The sequence below is a fragment of the Ailuropoda melanoleuca genome, chromosome 11 (assembly GCF_002007445.2).
Source record: "Ailuropoda melanoleuca isolate Jingjing chromosome 11, ASM200744v2, whole genome shotgun sequence".
Classification (NCBI taxonomy): Eukaryota; Metazoa; Chordata; class Mammalia; order Carnivora; family Ursidae; genus Ailuropoda; species Ailuropoda melanoleuca.
In genome coordinates this window covers 11,249,373-11,271,027 of record NC_048228.1, presented here as the reverse complement: position 1 = coordinate 11,271,027, position 21,655 = coordinate 11,249,373, and the positions used below count along the sequence as shown (strand labels likewise).

General features: G+C 43.1%; 1 protein-coding gene across 3 annotated transcripts in view; it reads right to left on the bottom strand.

The window, feature by feature from the left end:
* Positions 1-5,175: 5,175 nt before the first annotated feature.
* Positions 5,176-21,655, bottom strand: part of DDI2 (DNA damage inducible 1 homolog 2) — a 41,284-nt gene continuing 24,804 nt past the window's right edge. The window contains exons 7-9 of one of the 3 annotated variants that reach the window (XM_011227688.3): positions 20,636-20,739; positions 18,783-18,972; positions 5,176-13,725 (exon numbers count right to left, since the gene is read on the bottom strand). In XM_011227688.3, the coding sequence (XP_011225990.1) occupies positions 11,843-13,725; positions 18,783-18,972; positions 20,636-20,739 (2,177 nt within the window). In that variant the 3' untranslated portion in view covers positions 5,176-11,842. Of the gene's footprint in view, positions 13,726-16,260; positions 16,324-18,782; positions 18,973-20,635; positions 20,740-21,655 lie in introns of those variants that run through there. The other 2 variants (XM_034671245.1, XM_034671246.1) reach the window with 2 other exon arrangements.

Below are 21,655 nucleotides of genomic sequence, written 5' to 3'. Positions count from 1 at the left end.
CGTGCTGGCCGCTGTCCTAAGGAAGAACAGAATGTAGATAGGGGGACGTGGGTGACAGTCGGTTGAGTGGCTGACTCTTGATTTCGGCTCAGGTCATGATCTCAGGGTCCTGGCATCGAGCCCTACGCCAGGCTCTTGCTCAGCAGGGGGTCTGCTTGAGGATTCTCCCTCTCCTTCTGCCCTTCCCCAACAAATACATAAATAATCTTAAAAAAAAAAAAAAAAAGACTTGTAGGTAGGCAGGGACAAGAGAAGGGAGACCCAGGGAAGAGGTGATGGGGCCTGGGACCAGGGCTCTAGAAATGATTGGATTTTTTAAAATTGAATTTTATTCACTTATTTGAGAGAGAGAGAGAGAGAGTATGAGCGGGGTTGGGGGGAGGAGCAGAGGGAGAGAGACAAGCAGACTCCGCACAAAGCCACAAAGCACGGAGCCCAACATGGGGCTCAATCCCACGACCCCAAGATCACGACCCCAGCGGAAATCAAGAGTTGGAAGCTTAACCAACGGAGACACCCCCAGGAATGATTGGATTTTGAATCTATTTTGAAGTGCAGCCAATAGGCTTTAGGATGGATGGGACGCAGGTTGTGAAGGATAAGAGTCAAGGTCTTAGAGCCAGCAGCTGGAAGAATGATGCTGCCGGTTGCTACTGATTTCCCAGGGAGGACGGAGAGGAGCAGGATTGGGGGTGGGGGTGGGGCAGTTCTGGCTCAGGCTCTGCAATTTCAGATACCTGGAGTCGAACAGGGAAAATGTTGGCTTTGAGTAATTTTCTAGGAGGAACCAAACCACCTAAGCTCTAATTTTTTTTTTTTTAAGGACACAATCCATAGGTAAGGATTGGTTGGTATAGTTGGTTAATCCCGTTAGTGTACTGATGGCTCTGAACAAGGAAGCAGTACCTGGTGACAATTTGGCCCTTTTACGTAAGATGGAAATAAGCTCTGCTCTCCACATATTTTGAAATTTAGAACGATGTTCTTTTTTGAACTCTTATTTTTTCTGTATTTCTTTGTATTTCTACTTTTAAAAGAATATCCTACCCTTTTCTTACATTTTCCTCCTCCAAGGTATAGACGGATTCCTGTCATAACCCTCCAATGCATTTACTTCCTTGATACTTTTTTTTTAAGTTTACTTTTTTTAGTAGTCTCTACACCCAACACGGGGCTCGAACTCACAACCCCAAGATCGAGAATCGCAGGCTCTTCCAACAAGCCAGACAGGCGCCCCACTTCCCTGATACTTTCAAAGTTGTTGTTGTTTTATAAATAAAGATGTAGTGAATTCCCCTCTCTTTGTGCCAAGGACCCATGATTCTTTCCACTAATTAATTAATGCCCCACAATTTCTATGACTCTATCAAGTACCAGACATTTCATTTCAAATGAAATGATTATCAAAGGATTAAGACCTGAAAAATGGTAACATAATTCTTACCTCCAACTAGAAATAGCCTGTGCTCTCATCATTTTTTTTTTAAAGATTTTATTTATTTTCTGGGAGAGAGAGAAAGGGCGTGAGCAGAGGGAGGGGCAGAGGAAGAGGGAGCGGGAGAGACTCGGGGCTCAATCCCATGAACCTGAGATCATCACCTGAGCTGAAACCAAGAGTCTTAACTGACTGAGCCACCCACGCACCCCTACTCTCATCATTCTTTTTTTTTTTTAAAGATTTTATTTATTTATTTGACAGAGAGATAGAAACAGCCAGCGAGAGAGGGAACACAAGCAGGGAGAGTGGGAGAGGAAGAAGCAGGCTCACAGCGGAAGAGCCTGATGTGGGGCTCGATCCCAGAACGCCAGGATCACGCCCTGAGCTGAAGGCAGACGCTTAACCGCTGTGCCACCCAGGCGCCCCTACTCTCATCATTCTTATTAGATGCACGAGGAAGAACAAGGCGGGGTATGTCTAACAGAACAAGGGGGGGTATGTCTACGCTCCTCCCCATATATACCAGCTTTTCCAGGTACATTGAAATCTTCTCAAGTGAAAGCCCCACAGCACAAACCATACACAAGGCAATGACTCCACATTGGTCAACACCCTAAGGTGTTTCCAAGTTACTCATTAATCCCAAATTGGTTAATTTTAAGTCAGATAATATATTTTTTTAGAGATTAAGGTTTATTTTAGAGAGACAGAGACAGAGCGTGCACAGAGGGGCAGAGGGAGAAGGAGGAGAGAAGCAGACTCCCTGCTGAGCTCGGAGCCCAACGTGGGGCTCGAGCCCATGAACCATGAGATCATGACCTGAATCAAAATCAAGAGTCAGACACAACAGAATGAGCCACCCAGGCGCTCCAAGTCACTTAAATTAAAAAAAAAAAAAATCAAACACACATTCCCAAGCTTAAGGACAGAAAAGAGATTGTCCTGTTACCCTCAACAAGAAATCCACTCTCAGTAGTTCAGAATGAGGGGTCTCAATTTGTGAATATATAAGCGGGAATCAAGACAAGGCTCTGGGGGCCCACTGGATATTAGAAAATGGATATTCTCTCTGAGACAAAAACTGGGTTAACTGATCTCTTCTTACTGAGCTCAGAGCTCGTCTACCTTTCTCTGCCTCTCCTTCAGCGAGGTGTGGCCAGTTACTGGAGTTTTCACTGATTTTGTGTGGGAAATGATAGGTACCATTTCCAGGTGTGGCCTGTCAAAACCACTTGAGCTTCATTTCCTCTTCCATTATTTCCCAGCTGAATGTTGAAGGCCGGGGCAAGCTCGGAAGCCCGGCGAAAATGGCGGAGCGGCTCAAAGCCTGTTGCCTGAACGACAGCGTGAAGAGTCCTCCTACCTCCACTGACTTGGACACACAGTGGGCTGTTAGTGAAGGAGAAATAAGGTTCTGTTGTGTTAAGCTACTGGTATTTGGGTTGGGTGTCTTACAGCAGTTAGCCTATCTTTTTTTAAAAAATATTTTATTTATTTATTTGACAGAGATAGAGAGAGCCAGCGAGAGAGGGAACACAAGCAGGGAGAGTGGGAGAGGAAGAAGCAGACTCCCAGCGGAGGAGCCTGATGTGGGGCTTGATCCCATAACGCCGGGATCACGCCCTGAGCCGAAGGCAGACGCTTAACCGCTGTGCCACCCAGGCGCCCCAGCAGTTAGCCTATCTTAATACAGAAATTCGTACTAATTTTATTCACCCTAAAAACCTAACAGAAGAGCCTGTCTTGGTGGTTAAGAAGGAAACGGATATACGGAGGCTGGAAAAATGGAGGTGCTTCTTATCCCGGGGGTGAAACACCTGGTAGAACTCTCCTGGGGCACCTTGGGTGGCTGGCTACATTAACCGCATAGCTTGAAGCTCAGGTCTACAAGGAAAGGTTGAAAAGCCAGGTTAGTGTGTTGACTTCAACTTTATGAGGAAGACCCAAGTTTAGGAAAGAACTGGCTTGTTGCGAGCAGAATTGGAAAAGGAATGGGGCCAAGAAACTTGGGGCCTTGAATTCAGGGTTGTTCGAGTCAATTTCCTTGTTCTGGACTTCAGATAGTAAGAGCTAAGTTTGAAATGAGCTTTGAATACCAAAGCCCAGTAAGACTCAGTCCTGTAGTAAAAATCAGAGTAAGTTTTTCCCATTCGAACCTATTTGAGATAAACTCAGATGCCCCTGAGGGCAGACTGGAAATGAGAAAGCAAAGAAATGAATCATGCCTGAGGACTGTGTACGAAAGAACTCCTGAATGTGGTTACCGGCAATGCAGGGTTGACTGGAGCAAATAATCAGAAGCCCCTTAAGTGTTACTGAGCAAATTGTTTTGCCAAAGAAACTACAAATCCAGAGTTCAAAAGCCATGGACTCTTTCCCAAGCCTTCAGACAACCCCCAGTCCCCAGACCTGTGCGAGCAGTAAGCCAAGAGCTGCGTAACTCCTGAGGAAAGCACACCAACACCTGCTGCAGGTGGGGCCACGGACGAAGGACAAGGGAGTTCCTTCCACAGGAGATAATGCGAATTTTAAGCAGAGGAACTTCCCCCAACCCCTTCACGATGGCTGCATTTCCCATTCTTTTTTCTGAATGGGATTTGTTATTGTGATTTTTCTGTCCCTGAGTCAACATTGTGCATGGGTGGGAGCACAGAACTTCTCTCCAGTTCGGTTTGCTAGACCGTAAGGAGCCACAATCAAGACCTGAAGGGCAGGGTATCACAGGAGATTCTGGACTGAGGTCGGCTGAGAGCCTGGATGGGGCCATCTTTTTGGGGGTGGGAGCTGAAGCACTGCTAGGTGACACCTCGCTGTACCACTCACCCTGGGCACACGAGGTTAGGTTTCCCAGCCTCCCTTGCACTTTGGTCTNTCTTTTTGGGGGTGGGAGCTGAAGCACTGCTAGGTGACACCTCGCTGTACCACTCACCCTGGGCACACGAGGAGGTTAGGTTTCCCAGCCTCCCTTGCACTTTGGTCTGGCCGTGGGACTGAGTTCCAGCCAGGGAAATGTGGGTAGCAAAGCGACACACACCATTTCCAGGCCTCGTAGAAAAACTTGCATGAACAGCCCTTATTCTCTTCTCCTGGTATGTCAGTGGGATGCTGGTGTCCAAGGTAATCTTGGAAGCCATGTGTGGGAGAAAACCAGAACCCTGGCAGCCTAGGACCCTGACTGACTGCATGGGGCGGAGCCACATCCCACGGTTGGGATTGCCCAACTTCTAGAAACTGCATTCAGCATTCTTAAATCCTTTACGTGACAGTACCAGCTAATGTCTAATGAGCACTTAGCATGGTGCCAGGTGCTGTGCTAAGCACTTTACACATATTAACTCATTTAAACCCTACAACCATCCAGACGGTCCCCATTTTGTAGATGGGATGGAGGCACAGAAAGGTTAGGAAACTTACCCAAACGCACACAGCCAGCAAGTGGCAAAGCGGCCTGGCTCCAGAGGCGGGTCTAACCCCCAACACCCTATCGCAATGTCTGACCCTGCACATCAGCCACGCACGCAGTCACAGACGCATGTCTCTGACACGAGCAGGTGGCCATACCCCTGCAGTGGTCATCTGGAAGTTAATTTTAATGGTTTGGAGATACCCATTTCTTGTGAGGTACGGGCAGGTGGCTACAAATCACGGTGCCTGGGTACAGGTTATTTAAAGGGATAGGGAGACAGACAAGGACTAAAGTAACCATCTCAACTTAAAAGAAATGGATCAAACAAGTGTCTTATGATAAAAACTTTATTGTCTTAAATATCAAATGTTTTACACATCACTTTTTCTTCAGAAAGTTCCTATTAAAAAAAGAAAAATAAAGTGTTTCGATTATTTAGGGCTGACTTAACATTTCAGTATGTGACAAAAACTCAAATCCAAATGCATCTAGTTCACTCAGCTGCAGACAGGTCCTATGTCCAGCCCCTAAACAAGGGCACAGTGCAGCCAACTGTGGGATTCCTGAGTTTGGTTCTCTTAAGTTCTCAGAGTTTTCCCAACTCTCAAAACCAAAGCACTATGGGAGTGACTAAGCTTTTGGCAAGCCTATTTTGCCAATCCGCCTAGTTTTTAAAGATGCAGTAGTCTCAAAGCTTAAAGAAAAGTCAGAAAAGCAATACATGAGCAATTGCAAGAACAAAAGGGAAAAGAAGGGTTTCTATTTGCTAAGATTTGCCAAAATGGCTGCAAAACTGAACAAACCTTACATAAGAGCGAAGGCCATTAGCCCAACTTGCCATGAAGACGAGATTTTGAATAAAAACAAGCAAATCAATTTTCATTGTTGGTGCACAGTGAAGAAAGCAATAAAATCAGTATGTTGAACTGCTCTGAGTGCATCACTATTTCAAAAGGATGATCGAGAGAATAGAGAATGGAATATAATCATTCAGAGAGAAAGGTCTCAGACAGGAGGCTTAAACTCAGAAAGCTGTGGGGCCTTCAGGGAAAGAAAGAGAAGTCTGGTCAGCGTCAGGTAATCTCAGGTTGAAGGAATCTGGAAACCAACTGGCTGATCTGACTGCCTCTGGTAGGAGATGGAGAGAGGTCTCCTTCCTTTAAGCCACAGATGCATTCATTCAACACTGTGTGTAAAGCAAGCTCCTGGTAAACAAAATTGTTTCCCATCAGACATGGATTCTCCCAGGGAAAAATAGCCAGCATGCCCCTTCCCGACGTCGGCTAAATGAGAACCCTCTTAGGGTACGTGTTTAAAGAAATACAGTTCTGTAAAAATTCTAATTTTGTGTTCTACGCCCCCACCCCAGGTCTTCTGTCATCTGCCTAACTTTTTTAGGTAAAAGAAACATTCTCTAACTCCTACACCCTTGAACCATTTTCTCTTAGATTTCACTCCTTAAGAGTGTGCCCTGAAACTTACCAGCTATATCCCTCTCACCTTTTATAGCCCCCAGAGGGTCTAGATTACCAGTCACCAATATACAACTTCTGAGTTTTCTAACCGTAAGCCTCGAAGTCACTAGTACTCAGGTCCAGATTCTACCTGTATGCCTCAGGATTACAACATACATGATGACATTTTAAATAATGGGTCGAAGAACGTCCTTTTGACGGAGCTATCCTGTCAAAGATTTGGTAGAGCTTGTATCCTCTTGTAAGTCATCCTGCCCACCATCCGGCCCCATCACTTGCTGCACTTTCTGCTCTAGATTCCCATTTCCACGTCTTGCACTTAGCTGCTTTAAAACAGCAACTCCTGCAGATCGTCTGCTCCGTCCTGTTGGCCCAGATGGTCAGTATTCCGGAGCAGCCGTGCTCAAACGGGCAGCGGGGAGGATGCCATAGCACACTCCACATCTCTACCCTGTTGGAAGGGTGTCCTGCTGGGAGAAGAGCTGACTGTCACTGGTGCGTCTTTGGGGTCGTCTCCCGTAATTACTTGCGCTTCTATCCTGCCCATTTCCCCCTGTCCCCCGGGAGCATTTATGCTGATCTCTTCAAGTACTTCTATCAAATGCGAGAATAGTTTTTGTTGGCTTCTGACTCTATTAAAAAATAATACAAACTTTTTAGAGCAGTTTGAGGCTCACAGCATCTAATTCCACTTTGAGCCTGATTTTCCCAGTCTCCTCTGAATTTGAACCAAATCACTCCAATATGACTTTGAAAATAAAACCATGCTCACAGGCAAAAACAGATCTTGCTCTTAAAGCTAAAATTTATTTCATGTCTCCTTAGTAGACAGAACTTCACGAGGGCAGGCTTCCAATCTGATTTAGTCACCCCTGTATCCCCAGTGCTCCCCAGTACTGGGCACACAGGCACTTAATGTTTGATGAAAAAATCAATACACTTTTTTTTTAAAGTAAACTCTACCCCCAATATGGGGTTCCAACTCACAATCCCGAGATCAAGAGTTGCATGTTCTAACGACTGAGCCAGCCAGGCGCCCCATGAATCAATGAAATCTTATTCAAAGACTCACACTGTACAGCCTTCAACAGTACCACATACATTTTCTCGAACTCTGTCTTAACCACCACAATACAGATAGTGCAACAAAGAACATAATAAACATCTAGAAACCATTTTTTGGTACTCCCAATGCAAAAAGCCCTATTGTAATTCTTCTATCTAGGGAAGTCTAGAGATTTGGTGCAGGATAATTCTGAAATAACAACAAGGGTGAGTCTCAGGACTGCTCCATCCATGGCCTCTATCTCTAGGAAGGCCATTTTCAAACTTGCCCGATACTTCCACTTTTATTTCCCACCAAAATGTGATGCTTCTGCTATTTGGAGAAACTAAGGCACAAGAGAAAAATCAAGTACATCAAAGGTTTACCCCTAAATTATTTATTCAATGAACTCCTCGGAACACCTCACAAACACTGAGAGGCCTCTAAGGTATAGAACTTAAGCCATGATTTTACATTTCTAGTTCTCAAGGAAACACTTCAAATTTACTTTGTTGTTAAGAGGAACTGGAGTTTTTACTCTTTCAGAAAAAAAGCTATTTTTATTTTATGGAACTCGTAACACAAAAGTTAACATTCCATCTTCTGGGAAGGGAAACTCCTAATAACTTCTTTCTTTCTAGTTCAGCCACAGACTATACTAAGTCACCAAATTCAAAGGAGAAATTTGGCTTTTTGGTATTTGTGCTAGAGAATGGAGGAAGGCATGATCTAATTAGCTTCTCTTAGGATATGTTACCAGTGATGACAAGTTTGAAATCCATTGCAGTTCAACGATCCTGTTTGCTCTCATTACAGGTGGCAAACAGGTAGGAAAAGGAAGTCAGAATGTACTGTAACTTTCCTGGCCAGTTATTTGCAAGGCTGTTTTTATACACATGGTGGGATAAAAGCCACTGTAAGTGAAGAATATATCTGTAGATACAAAAATTGTTTGCTTTTCAGTCTATGTAAAATTAACTAGGATATTTGTCAACCACACATGTCTATATACACATGAACTGATGGTTAAACCAACTAAGTTTTTATGGCTTTTACTAGAGATAGAAAGCTGTGCTAAGGGAAGAATAAGATTCCATTTTAACTAGTTATCATAAAATTGGTGACACAGAGTCTCATACATCTTTCCGTTTTTATGCAACCCTCTCTTGCTGGAGAAATGCTTTGGGAAGAAACACATGGGTTGTGTCTTCCTTTAGTACATATGGAGACAAGGAGCTCTGGGAGGTTTCATAGGCTCCAAGGCAGAACAGTTTTAACACCCACCCACCATCTACCCCATTCTCTTTGCCAAGAAACTGGTTATCTTTATATGTTAATGGCTAAGGTCCAAACTGTGGGATGAAGGCTACTGGCTGATGTCTGGAGGCCTAAACAGGTACAGGTGGAAATCATTCTTATCAGCTCCGATGGGCAAAATCTATAGCCTAGGCATAGCTGCCTGGTCACCAAGCACATTGCTACACATGTGAATCGACTTAGGGTAAAAACTGCAGAAGTCATACAGGATAATCTTCTCCTCTCTGGTGAATAAACAGAGACCACCCTTGGAGGTGAGCGCTGACCACAGAACCGTCCATTACTGGTTGTGGCAAAGAAGCTGTCCAGTAAAGTGGCCCATTATCGTTTATGGCTGACCAGTATCAGTTTTGTTGGCAACTGGAGGAGTTCACAATAATTTTATCTTAAGAGAAATTATCTTGAATTTCTTCACTTTTTAAAAAAAGGTTTAACTTTTTTTTTTTAAGTAATCTCTACACCCAATGTGAGGCTCGAACTCACAACCCTGAGATCGAGTCGCATATTCTTCCGACTGAGGAAGCCAGGCACCCCGAATTTCTGCACTTTCAATAAAACTGACAATGAAAGTTCACTGATGTCATGTTCCTTAATTCCCTTTGTGTTTTAAGAACTGCAAAATTTAAAAATGATTCAAAATCCTAACAATGTCAACAACTTCACTTTCATACAAATGATGGAACGGGAAATAAGGTTTTAAAAACTGAAAGCAATTATACACTGAAAAATAAATGATGAAAAAGGCCAAGGATATTTGGCAAGTGGGTTCAGCTCATTCATTCAAAGCACTCCTAACAAGAATACATGTACAACTATAGGCCTATTCGATTTTCTCCTAAAAATAAATATACATATGTAAAAAGCTATTATAATAAAAGCTTTTCCGGCCTGATATTCTATATTCCACCTGGGATTGATTCCCAAATCTCTGCACTGTGAAATTTGAGCGGCCAAGCCTCTGAGCAGTGTGCCACTGCCCAGACAGAAGTCTATGAAGCCCATCTTCACGCAGAGGCCTTTCTGGAAGAGTCTGTTGTCATTGATCACTTCCCCCACCTCACATCAACCCCACTTCGTGACCCTAAAGATTTATAAGCTTAGAATAAATTCCCAATTACTACCCATAAAGCAAATACAGGGGCCATTGCATTGCTACTAGATTTTGCTTCAATCATAGCACCAACTACTTAATTACAATCACAGCTCTAAGAGTCGGTTGACAGAAATCCTATATGCAATTTTCTAGTGCATCTTACATCTTTGGTGTGGGGCAGGCAAAAGGATCTGCAACATGTGACTGTCTAAAAGAACATCTTAAAGACAACCTGGCTGACCCGCTGTTCCGAGCGCCCTCTTGAAAACAGTAAACCACAACTCCTTCCATCAACCATCTCTTAACTTCAGAGATCATGATGAATCTATGTGACTTTCCATCACATCACTAAAGTCTCCTAACACACATACAAACATCACAGCAAAAGGAAAAGAAGATGGAACAGGGTAGAAGAGAAACATCTCTAAGTGCCCCCAAATTAAAATTTCAAAAACTCCTGAGATATGAGCCTCCATTTTGATTGTGCTCAATGACTCGAATTTTGATGGAAAGAATAAGCTTCCAAAGAGAGTAAAACTTCAGACAAAATCATTTAACACTAAGTTCACGAATCACCCTTTCAAAACATCTGTTTCAAATACACTGCGAACCAGAACTTGGAATCGGGAGTCACTCTCAAAATTCTTTTCAATAAAACCAAGATTTCGGATTCCTGCTAGGTACGTAAGAGAGTTTTTATTTTCCAGGAAAAACTACCTAAAATCTATCCAGTAGGATTATTGCACAGTGGGGCCCATAGGACAATGGTTTCCAAGGGCTAGTCCTCATATAAAAAAAGGCCACAATAAATACATCTATATACTACGCCCCACTCTACCGTGACATGGTAAACACAACTATGATGCATCTTGCTTTAAAAAAGAAACTCCTGAGGAAAGAAAGGGATGGAAATCTCTACCAAGGCCACTTGAGTCAGACACTGCAGTTACTATTTCCGGTGCCAAAAAGAGACTGACCATTCCAAGCACCAAGATGAACCAGTGACAAGGTTATCCCACTTCACAATATTTCACTCAGATCCCAGCTCAACCTGAGCTTTAGAAGAAGTTCCTAGCAGATGAGCTTCAAAAGGAAATAAACTGCTGGCGATCGACCCATTAGCAGATCTTTAAGTTCGTCATTAATCACTAAGGGTTGAGGTGTGATCAATAAGATGCTAGCAAACCCACTCTCTAGTCAATTCCAGTGTTTCGGCCATTTTTCACTCCTAGTTCTTGAAACATCACCAAGACATTTGCAAATGGAATTACAGACTCTTTCCTTTTCTATCTGGGTAGCACCATGTTTCACTCTGATGGTGACTCCCCCGCCCTCCCCACCAGTGTCCCACCCCAAGTACTTGGCAATCCATGCAGCAGCCTATGATGCACAAAACAGCCCAAGCTCTAAACCCTCCCACCTCATCCCATAAAAAGGTCAAATCCTAACCACACAAATAAAAACATACCACTCTAGGAGATATTATTCAATTATTCTTCAATTTCCTGTTGTAACTGACGAATCATCAATACACAGAGCACTAAGTGTAATTCCAAACACCAAACCATGTCATCCAGTTTGTAAATGGACAACTGAGCCAACAAGCCATACCTTGCCTACAGCACAGACACAGCCAAGATGGGAAGCTGATCGGCTTTTAGCTGCATGGGTGGTGGGGAATTCTCATGGCTTCTGCTTTTTAAAGCATTCACTCTCATTCTAAAATGGTATGCTATACAGAAAACCAATGATTTTATTCCAGAATACATCATCTTAATGATAATAAAAAGCTTTTGTATGCACATACTGCCAATACATTTAAAAAGGCCCAAATTTTAACAAAGAGAATAGACAAATTCATCAGACAAGAGATAAATTACTTTGGCCGAAAAAAATCTTTAAAAAAAAATCTGGCTCAACATTCTGCTTGCAGGTTTCTACATATACTGTATATGTGGTGAGTGTGTGTGTGTGTGTGTGTGTGTGCACGTGCACGCACGTGCGCGCGTGTGTGTGTGTATAGCTTTTTTTTAAGGAATGGAGTATGGTCTAGCCCCCTTTTCCATGGTTATGTAGGAACTACAATGTTCTTTGCTAGCAAAACAAGAAGTGCAAGGTCTGCATTTCCACCAACTCGATGCAAAGCCCCAAGAGCTTCCTGCAAAGTGAAGCCGGCACGGAGAATGCGGTCAATGTCTGCAGCGGGAAAAATTAATGGTGAAAGAATGGAGGGATTTGATGATGGCTGGCTGGGAGGTGGTTCAAATTCAAGAGGTGGCCCTGCGGCTTCAGGACAGACATCTTCTCTGGTCTCAGGCCTGTCTGGCACTGGCTTCTGTGTGCCCTGACCCAAATCTTGAACCAGTATGAAATTGGACAAGGACTTCGTCTGCTCAGAAGCGTGACTGACTGCATCCTCCTTACCTGCTAAGAGTTTGGGTGGAATGTCTACACCTAAGGTGCAGTGTGACTGGTTAGACGTTTTAGCTGAGGCTAGAGTGGCAGAGCTGCTCTCCTTTCCGGATTCCCTAGGCTCGGGGACACTTTCCTTATCCGTTACTGGGCCATCGCCCGGATCCCTAACAGTACTATTTTCTACTGCGTCTACTCCAGCACCATTTGAAGTGTCTGTTAACTTCTCTGCCCTCACCGATACTGATATGGTCTGATGAAAGGTGACTTGTGAACGCTCTTCATTCTGGGTAGCTGTAAGATGCTCACTTCGGGTCCATCTTTCAGAAAGGTCCTTAGTAACTGTTTGGCCCTCAGTTACCATTTCGGACTCACAGATAACTTCCCCAGATGTATTTTCGGAAGCTGGTTTACTACTACTGACCAGAAGTTCATGGAGCTCCTTCAAGGCTGCTGTTAGAGACGAGCCAGATTCCTCTGCGAACTCCACGGAGGGCTGAGAACTGCCACAAAGATTTAAAGAGGGGGAGCAATCCCCATCTTCTTTACTTGTTCCAGACATTTCAACATTACTGTCTGGGAGCTGTAAATCCTGAGTGCAAACTGAATTACTCAAAATTTCAGACGAAGGGTTACATTTTGATGTTTCTACTTCCATCAAGGGATTCTCTAAGGTGCGAGCAGATGCGCTAATGTTCTTGACACTGGCATGCTGGCTGGCTGCTGAATTAAGCACAGCAACTGGGGACTCTTCGACTGTATCTACTTCCATAAGTGTTTCTGAATTTGAGCAGCCAAAGCATCCTGAAGGTAGAATATTTTCCTCTGTACCTGGAAGGTCCACATTCTGTTGTAGTCCATCTTCTTTCACTGTTGTTTCCAAATCAACACTTCTTTGTTGATTCTGTTGCCTTTCTCCAAGAAGTTCCAAGTCCTCTGTGTTACAGAGATGTTCTTGGTCATTTAGAGCATTCTGCTGTCCAACCCCGTGCTGTTCATCCCCTGGTTCTTTGTGCTGCTGAAGGCCATTCACCTGACGCAGATTCTGATTTTCTGGATGCCACCCCTTTTCACCCAGAAACCCCGGTGGTTCTTGCACCCTGGTAGTTGTGACAGATACACTGGTTTGCTGTCTTGTGTGGAGATGAGATCTGAGGCCCTGGGTGCTTCTTTCAGCAGGTTTCTCCATGTTATCAGCAACGATGGCTTCTTCGGAGGAATTCTGCAAAGGCATGGCTGGACTCTGGTCTGCTGGAGCACTGCCTGCTGAAGAAGCACTATCAGAAAGGTCCTGCAAAGGAAGATGTTCTTTCTTTCTGGAGGTTATCTGGAATTCAGCTGAAGCCTTCACAGCTTTAGGTTCGATGCTGTCGGGGTCACTGGGCTTGACAGGGCAGACTGAAGCAGAGACAGAGTGAGCAAGACTCATAGGATTACCAATCTCAGGACTCTGTCCTGAAGGATGGGCTGGATGGTTAAATCCATCTGAAGTTGGTAATGATGACATTCCCAGTGAGGTAGTTTCTTTACCGCTTTTCTCTATATGGAACAAAAAGGAAAGGAGATTAATTAGCAGGTTACAAAGGCCACTAAATTATCAGATGATACAAATCTAAACAGGACAGAACAAAATCAGGTCCTTAAACTTGGGTTTGTCTTAATATGCACAGACTTATACAAGAGCCATTCTCACTGGGGCAGACAATTTTACATCACAGCATCAGAGTAAGAGGCAGGTATGTTCTTAATAAAACATGTGCACTCTAATTCAGTATTTTTCCCTAAGTACCATTAATAAACATCCACACAGTGGCTGGGTTAGTGCTGAAGACTGAGGGACATGAAGTATCTTTATTCCCAGTGGGTTCAGAACTCTAGAAGAGCTTCTCCAAGCGTGTTCCATCACTTGCCCTGAAATCACCTGGCAATGCTTGCTAAGCACACACATTCTGGGGCACCTATCCTTGCGAGTAAACCCACGAACCTGCATTTTCAATAAGCCCCTCAGGTGATTCTTAAGCATGTTACAAATTTTGAGGACCTCTACACTGGAACGATTCTCATGTCAACGCACTTTTAGTGTTTCAAACGTGAACACGAAGGTTCTAAACGACAAGTCTAAATCCAGGTATATCTGGAACAGAGTGCGAATTATACTGAGAAAGGAGAATACGCTTAGGAATCTCCAGAGGACAGAGAAACATTCTATTCAATTCATTTCTGTCCAAACTTCCTGAAAATCAGGATAAAACTACACGAGTGTGGAGTCAAAGAACAAAAATAAAGCTAAAGGTCAAACAGATTAATACCAATCATCACCTTACCAAATAGGACAACTTTAGAAAGGATCATCAGTTACTTTATCACATTAACATGGTACAACTAAGTGAGAACATTTAAGTACTTTAAGGGCATGGTAGCGGGGCGGTCCTGGCAGTGGAGGGAGATAGTTCGTAACAGTTTTTCGCTAGGCAATGACAATTTAGACAGACTGCAACTGACGGAGCGCTCACAGGGTGGCAGGCTCAAACACCACCTCACGACACCATTAATCATCAACTCCAACCCTCCTTTTGCCACCGATTCAGTTAAACACCGACCTCTACGCAATTACTGTACGATCTTTAATCGAATGTCAAAGGCTGGTAACAAAAATTACTTCACAATACAATCTATTAGGGCAGATGTGACTCAAACGCTTCATGCTGATGAACACCCAAGGCGGGGGGCCTGGTCTTAAGAAGTCATGAAGCAATCCAGTTAGGATTCCAAGAGCTCTGAAATCATTCTACTGCGACACTGCTTAACAGCAGGAGACGATAAAGCACTAACGAGGTCAGGAAGTTACAGACTTCTTGCAAAACGATCTTGTACCTTAGAGGTAAACAGGAAAACAGTATTTATTTCAGTGCTAATTATATCCATTAGTGCCTAGAAACACAGTTATTAGTTTTATTTATCAATCTCTAAGGCTGACTCTGAAAGAGGTTCAACTGCGAGTTAATGCCAACAGAAAAGATGCGTTACAGTGAAGTATCCATGTGAGTGGCAGGGGGTATGTGATAATGGCCTTCCGGCACTGGCACGCCAGTTAGGACAACTGCGTGCGGTCAAGGAGGACATGGCCTCCGTGTGTTTGGTACTCCCTATGAGAGCAGCATATCGTCCTCCTGTAGCTGAGATGGTGGGTCTCACTGGTCTAAGTCCTAACTGTAGGGGAGCACTGGGTCAGTATGACAGGATAGGAGAAGGGGATGAGGACAATGGATAGTAAGACTAATTAAACCATGCCTACTTTTTTACCCCTTTGTAAGGAAAAAGGAAAAAAGAAGAAATTGAGTGCTAGGTATCTAATTACAACCAGCCTGCAAACCCCTATAAAGTCCCAGGTTGGTAGTTTAAAGATTGTCTTTCCTCCTCTTGAGAAATCAGCCGGTATGCTCAGGCTGCCGTCTCCCAGATTTACGCTCCAGGGAGACGGGGGCAGGGCGCCTCCAGGGGAGAATCTGTCAGGCTAGGGAGAGACAGAAGAGCCAAGCGTCAGCTCTTTTTTTCTGGGAGAATAAAACCTCAATCCTGCCCACATGAGTGAACCTGTGTCCCTAGACAAGTCAGCTGGTCTAGGCTTCCACTTCTTCCTCAGTGGACTGGCAATTTCTACCCGTCTCTAACTCTAGGCAGTTGTGTGCAACGCTAGGAAAAAAAACCTTCCAGGTTTTCAGAAGAAACGGACTCATGAAACTGCTGATGGTGTAGTTATCCCCAAGGACAGTGTGCTGCGGTGCTGACATTCTTGATTTGATATATTCACCATGGCCAGATGGGCCCTGTTTTTCCTAGGATTTCCCTCCCCTCCTTGGACTGTTCCAATGGTTGAGAAAAGTTTGCATAGGAAATTGTGCTCAGATATGTACGTATGCCAACACACAGATGCATATACAGGCTAGTTGTAACCAGATTACACAAGGTGAAATGGATGGCAGAAGCTAAATTCCAAAACTGCTGCAGATACAGAGACTTTCAGACCACAGACGATTAACTGGATGGAAGGCTTAACGTGGTGTCTATAAATACCTGGTCTGGGGCCCACTCCAGCTGCAGTACACACACACTACATGCATCATGGCTTCTGACGCTCTGTTTGAATTAGGAAACAGACAAGCAAACTTGGGTTAACAATGCAAACCACACAGCATGCAGGGTTTCGTCTCCATTCCTCTGTCACCTTTACAATCAGGAACTGGTAGAGTCAAGCTTGGGGAATGTTTCTGTAGTCTGGTTGGTTTAATTCTCTCACAATACATAAAGCAATGTGTCAACTTCAACAGATTTTTCAATAGAACTTGGAAAGAAATGAACTTCACACACCCACACACATGGAATTCACAGGCAGACATGTGGGACGGGTAGAGAACAGCAGACCCATAGATGGAATCACACGGTATGGAAATCTTAAAGGTGAGCGAACACTTGTAACAGTCACTTTCCAAATTTCCTTCTCAGTTGAGATTTATTTTTAGAAGAAAAACAAACCAAACTGGATTATCCTGGCTTACCTTTTAGCCAGCTTTTAGAAGATATATTAGATATATTTCTTTTTCCATTGATAGAAAAGATAAAAACACTCTGGTATAAGGTATCCACCAGTTTTTAGCAAAAATACTTTCACCTACTATGTCCAGAATTTTGATTTTGATGATACTGGGAAGTCAGTGTTCCAAACAAACAGGACCTGATGTAGAATTACTTCACTATTTAAACATTATAAAAATTAGCACAAGCCACATATGGGTAACAAAAAGGCACATGGGCAAAAAACCTACTTCCTTTTAATCCTTTTAAAAAATATTTTTATTTTTTCATGTTACTTTTAATGTCCTTAGAATAATCTCTAAGCCCAACGTGGGGCTCAAACTCATGACCCTGAGATCAGCAGTCTCAGGGTCTACCAACTGAGCAGCCAGGCGCTCCTTTTCATCCTTTCAATTGGTACATTCCCGTCACTATGCCTGAAAACACCTGTGGTTTTTAATTTCCTAAACTTTTTTACAAGAAGGTAATTACCAAAGAGGGTAACTGTTAGTAGGTTAGAAAGCATTGCTATCATCAGCTAGTGCTTCTCAAATAAAAACACCAAATTGTGGGGGAAAAACAGAGACTTCACAAGATGGTAATACATCTTCATTTTATTAATACCCACTATTATGACTAAGCTGACAAGTTACTAAAAACAGGTAAAACCTTCTAAGTGGGTATGTCAAACTCAGTCAAGCTTGCCTTGCAGGGAAGATTAAAACTATTAATTTAGTCTCTGTCTGGTTGTTCAGAATTCTCCCCTTCCTGCGAAACAGTTAAGTCACAACCAAAGCTGTACTTTAAATGTAAAACTCGAAAGTGCCAAAGGGTGTGGTGGAGATTAGGGCCAAGGCGCGTGGGAAACTCTGTCTGCAGCCCACACCCATTTTAAAGAGGCTTGGGGCTAGACCTCTGGGTGTTCTCTAAGTAAAAACACTGGCAAAATCTGGCTGCTTATTTTTCAAAGATCCTATTTTTTTTTTTTTTTTTTTTTGGTCTTTAGGAGAAAGCCACTCGCTGGACTTGTAACTCTAATACGTTTTGCTATACCAGAAAACACAGCGTGCTATTAGTCACTGGTGGATCATTACAGCTCAAGACTTTAAAGTAACCCCCCTTAAAAATCAATTCTCTTCAGCTTCTAGAAAATGTATCCCAGAGTCACTGTTTTATAACAGATGGGGAAAAACTATGCCATGGAGGTAGGATTTCAGCAAAAAATGTGTCCTTCCGTTGAGCCCAGAAAACTTGGCTTTGGTCTTTAGATTTAAATAAGCCATGATAACTGAGACTTAGGAAAAAATGATTAGGTATCCCCATGTCAACAGCTGACCTACTGTTCTGATTCGGCCCAAGGACACACATGCAATCTCATTAATAGCATAAACACTGTAGTTTGATTAGTGTCCAATTATGTGTCTTATCGTTGGTGTCTCTGTCTACGGTGGTGGCACTTTCAGTAGATATCAAAGAGGTCAGGACTGCTCAGTCACAATGACAATGCTATCCTTCAAAGGAAACGGGCCTAAGAAAAGGAAACTAAATTTTCAGGGAGACTGTAGAACTCAAAGGGAAATGCCTGCTTACTGTAATTTATTTTATTTTTTAATGTTGGCTCCACACACAGCATGGAGTTCCACGTGGGGCTTGAACTCACAACCCTGAGATCAAGACCTGAGCTGAGACTGAGTCGGATGTTCAACTGACTGAGCCAGCCAGGCACCCCCTGTAGTAATTTTTGGTAGGGGAAAAAACCCAAGATTTTGTAGGAAGCCTACCAAAATGTGCTTAAGCAAATAACTCCCTGATAACACAGCAATGGATCTGCTGAGACACCAAGGTTTGCTTTATTGAATTCAGAGATAGGTGGAGGTGGTGAGAGGACAAGGAACACATCCATGACAGGACGATGACACGGATTAGAAACTGAAAAGGTCCCCATCCCCTCTGAAGCTCCAACCTCCCCTGCTCACCGACCAATAACAAGAAAAGTTATTGAAGAGCATGGCCACTGCAAATACCTGCATCCTCTACGGATTTTTGAAGAGCTTCTGCTAATTCTTGGTCTGCAATCTCCTCTGGCCGCACGTCCTCTCGCCCCGCCCCATATGCCAATCGGGCACACTCTGGTAACTCCCCCTCAGGAAGGAAGGTGGTCTGAGAGCCTGTGGTGCCGATCACGAGTACATTTTTCTTGAGGTCAATGGAACACTTAGAAGGAAGAAACCAAAGACTGAGGACAGTGGATAAGATGCCATGCAGAAAAACTATCACGAATTTAAATATTTAAGTTTTACTTCATATTTAAATATTTTTAAGTACTTGAAGTTTATAGCAGAATCATCTTCATAGGATGCAGTTTACACTTATTCGTCTAACCCAAGCTCTATTCACTTCAGAATTTAAATGTAATACATGTTCATTGTACAAAATTTGGAAAAAAGCCAGGCATAATCAGCAGCCCCACTTTTTAGAAACTTGTGACTTTTTCTTATAAAGCTGAGACATACTATTTATACATTCACATTTACATTACTATTTACATTTGGCTTATTGCATAAAGTACAACTTATATTTAAACTCTATACCAATGGTCTTAAAAGTGGTATATGGGCAAGGCCATCTCTACAGAAGTATTCATTTCATACTTATGCTACCCTCCTTTTCCGTATATTTTTCTGTGTATTTGACACAGGACAGTACACACATACATGTTTTGTATCTGACAAGTTGGAGAGTACTGGTCTCTACCATGACAGATAAACAGAGAAACACAGTGCAAGTTAAATACTGGGTTTTGGGGCGCCTGGGTGGCACAGCGGTTAAGCGTCTGCCTTCAGCTCAGGGCGTGATCCCGGCGTTATGGGATCGAGCCCCACATCAGGCTCCTCTGCTATGAGCCTGCTTCTTCCTCTCCCACTCCCCCTGCTTGTGTTCCCTCTCTCACTGGCTGTCTCTATCTCTGTCGAATAAATAAATAAAATCTTTAAAAAAAAAAAAATACTGGGTTTTATTAATACATGCATTCACTCATCCCTTCTACTTAAAATTCTGCACCTTAATTAGAATATTAATGCAATGTTTTATAGGAATTTATAATAAAAATCTTTTTAAAGAGTATTAGTGACATAAATATATTGACTAGCTATGAAATCTTGTTGTGAAAAATCTCATTACCCAGTGGACACTAAATGCTTCTTCAATCAGAACAGTTTATCTTTATACCAATTATTAGGCTTCAAGGTGGAAATATAAGTATCACTACAAGCAAATATATTTACGAATCACTCTCCCTGTACTAAATAAACATTTCCACTCCCAGCACCTCACATACACCTTCCTGAATCCGGCCACTCCTCTTCCTGGGCATCGTCTGCCCAGCTAGTAAGGATTTACTGAACGTATACTTGCAATAAAGTCGCCATCATGGTGGCACTGGGGTGGCTCAGTCAGTTAAGTGTCTGACTCTCCCCTTCTCCCTTGGTCCCTCCCCAACCTCTCCAAAAAAAAAAAAAAAAAAAAAAAACCAAAAAAAAAACCAAAAACAAAAACCATCATGTGTTGTCCAGATCCCTGCAAACCCATCAAAAATTACCTGAGTTCCCATAAGAAACTAAAAACACCACAAGAGAACAAAGTTGCCCATTATAATCTCAAACAGATGGCAAGATGTAAAAGATTCAGAGAGATTTCACAAGAAGAGATTCTATTTCTACTGATAATTTCAAACCATCCATGATGACATCCTCAATTCAGGCCCTTTCCAGGTTGGAGAAGCCACGGCTTCTCCGTTTTCCAGGATACACAACCGAGGAGAAAGAGGCGCTAAGAACCGTGTAACACACAGAAGGAGGACAGCGAAGCCCGTAACTACCTGATGCCGCTTCAGCATGTCCAGTCCCAGAAGCATGTCCATGGGCTGCTCCTCCAGGATGGAGAAGGAACACGCCAGGAAATCGCCTTCAATCTGAACCTGAGCTACAGCACAGGAAGAGAAGAGATTACGGAGTTTTATTTTAATCTGTATTTCATATTTTATTTTTTGGGATTACCAATTTTTGCTTCAAAAGCCTCATGCAAACCTCGGAAATACCTATCATTCTGTGCCCTACTTCCTGTAATTGGTCAAAGCCAAGGCAAAGCATGAAACAGGTGAGTTACATATAAAAATCCAGTAAGCCCAACGATCAGTTTGAAAGCCAATGAAGGCACCAGCTTATAAAGTGGATAGACTGGAACTCGACTACCCAGAATACCCGGCTTGATACGTGATACCATCAGGACACATGTTCAGCTGGTAAGGAAAGCTGGCATTAAAGACTGGCGGGATCAGTTCCTCCAATATTAACCGCTTGCTTCCTACACACTTACAAAAGGCTTTCTAAAAGGGAAATAAAATCTGTACACAAGTCAGTTTCCAAAGAGTAAACTGTTTATCACCGCCTGTTATAATCAAGTTTCTACTCGTGAAAGCTGAGACAAACCAAAGCCTGTGTTTGCCTGGAGCCTCCCGCTTTGCCTCTTTCCTTTATTAGTCCTCTTACTTTATACGTATATTTTAAAAATTACTTTGTTATTAAATATAGTTTTTCTTAAAAAAAAGATTTTATTTATTTTTGAGAGAGAGACAGAGAGAGCGAGCGTGCATGCATGAGAGAAGGCGTGAGTGCATGTGCAGGGGGAGGGGCAGAGGGAGAAGCAGGCTCCCCACTGAGCAGACAGCAGGACTCAAGACCCGATCCCAGCACCCTGGGATCACGACTCGAGCCGAAGGTAGACTCTCAACTGACTGAGCCACCCATGCGCCCTGTTCTCAAGTGTACCTTACAAACAGAAGAGTATATGAAATGTGTACAGTATAACGCATAATGGAACAAATACCCATGCATTTATT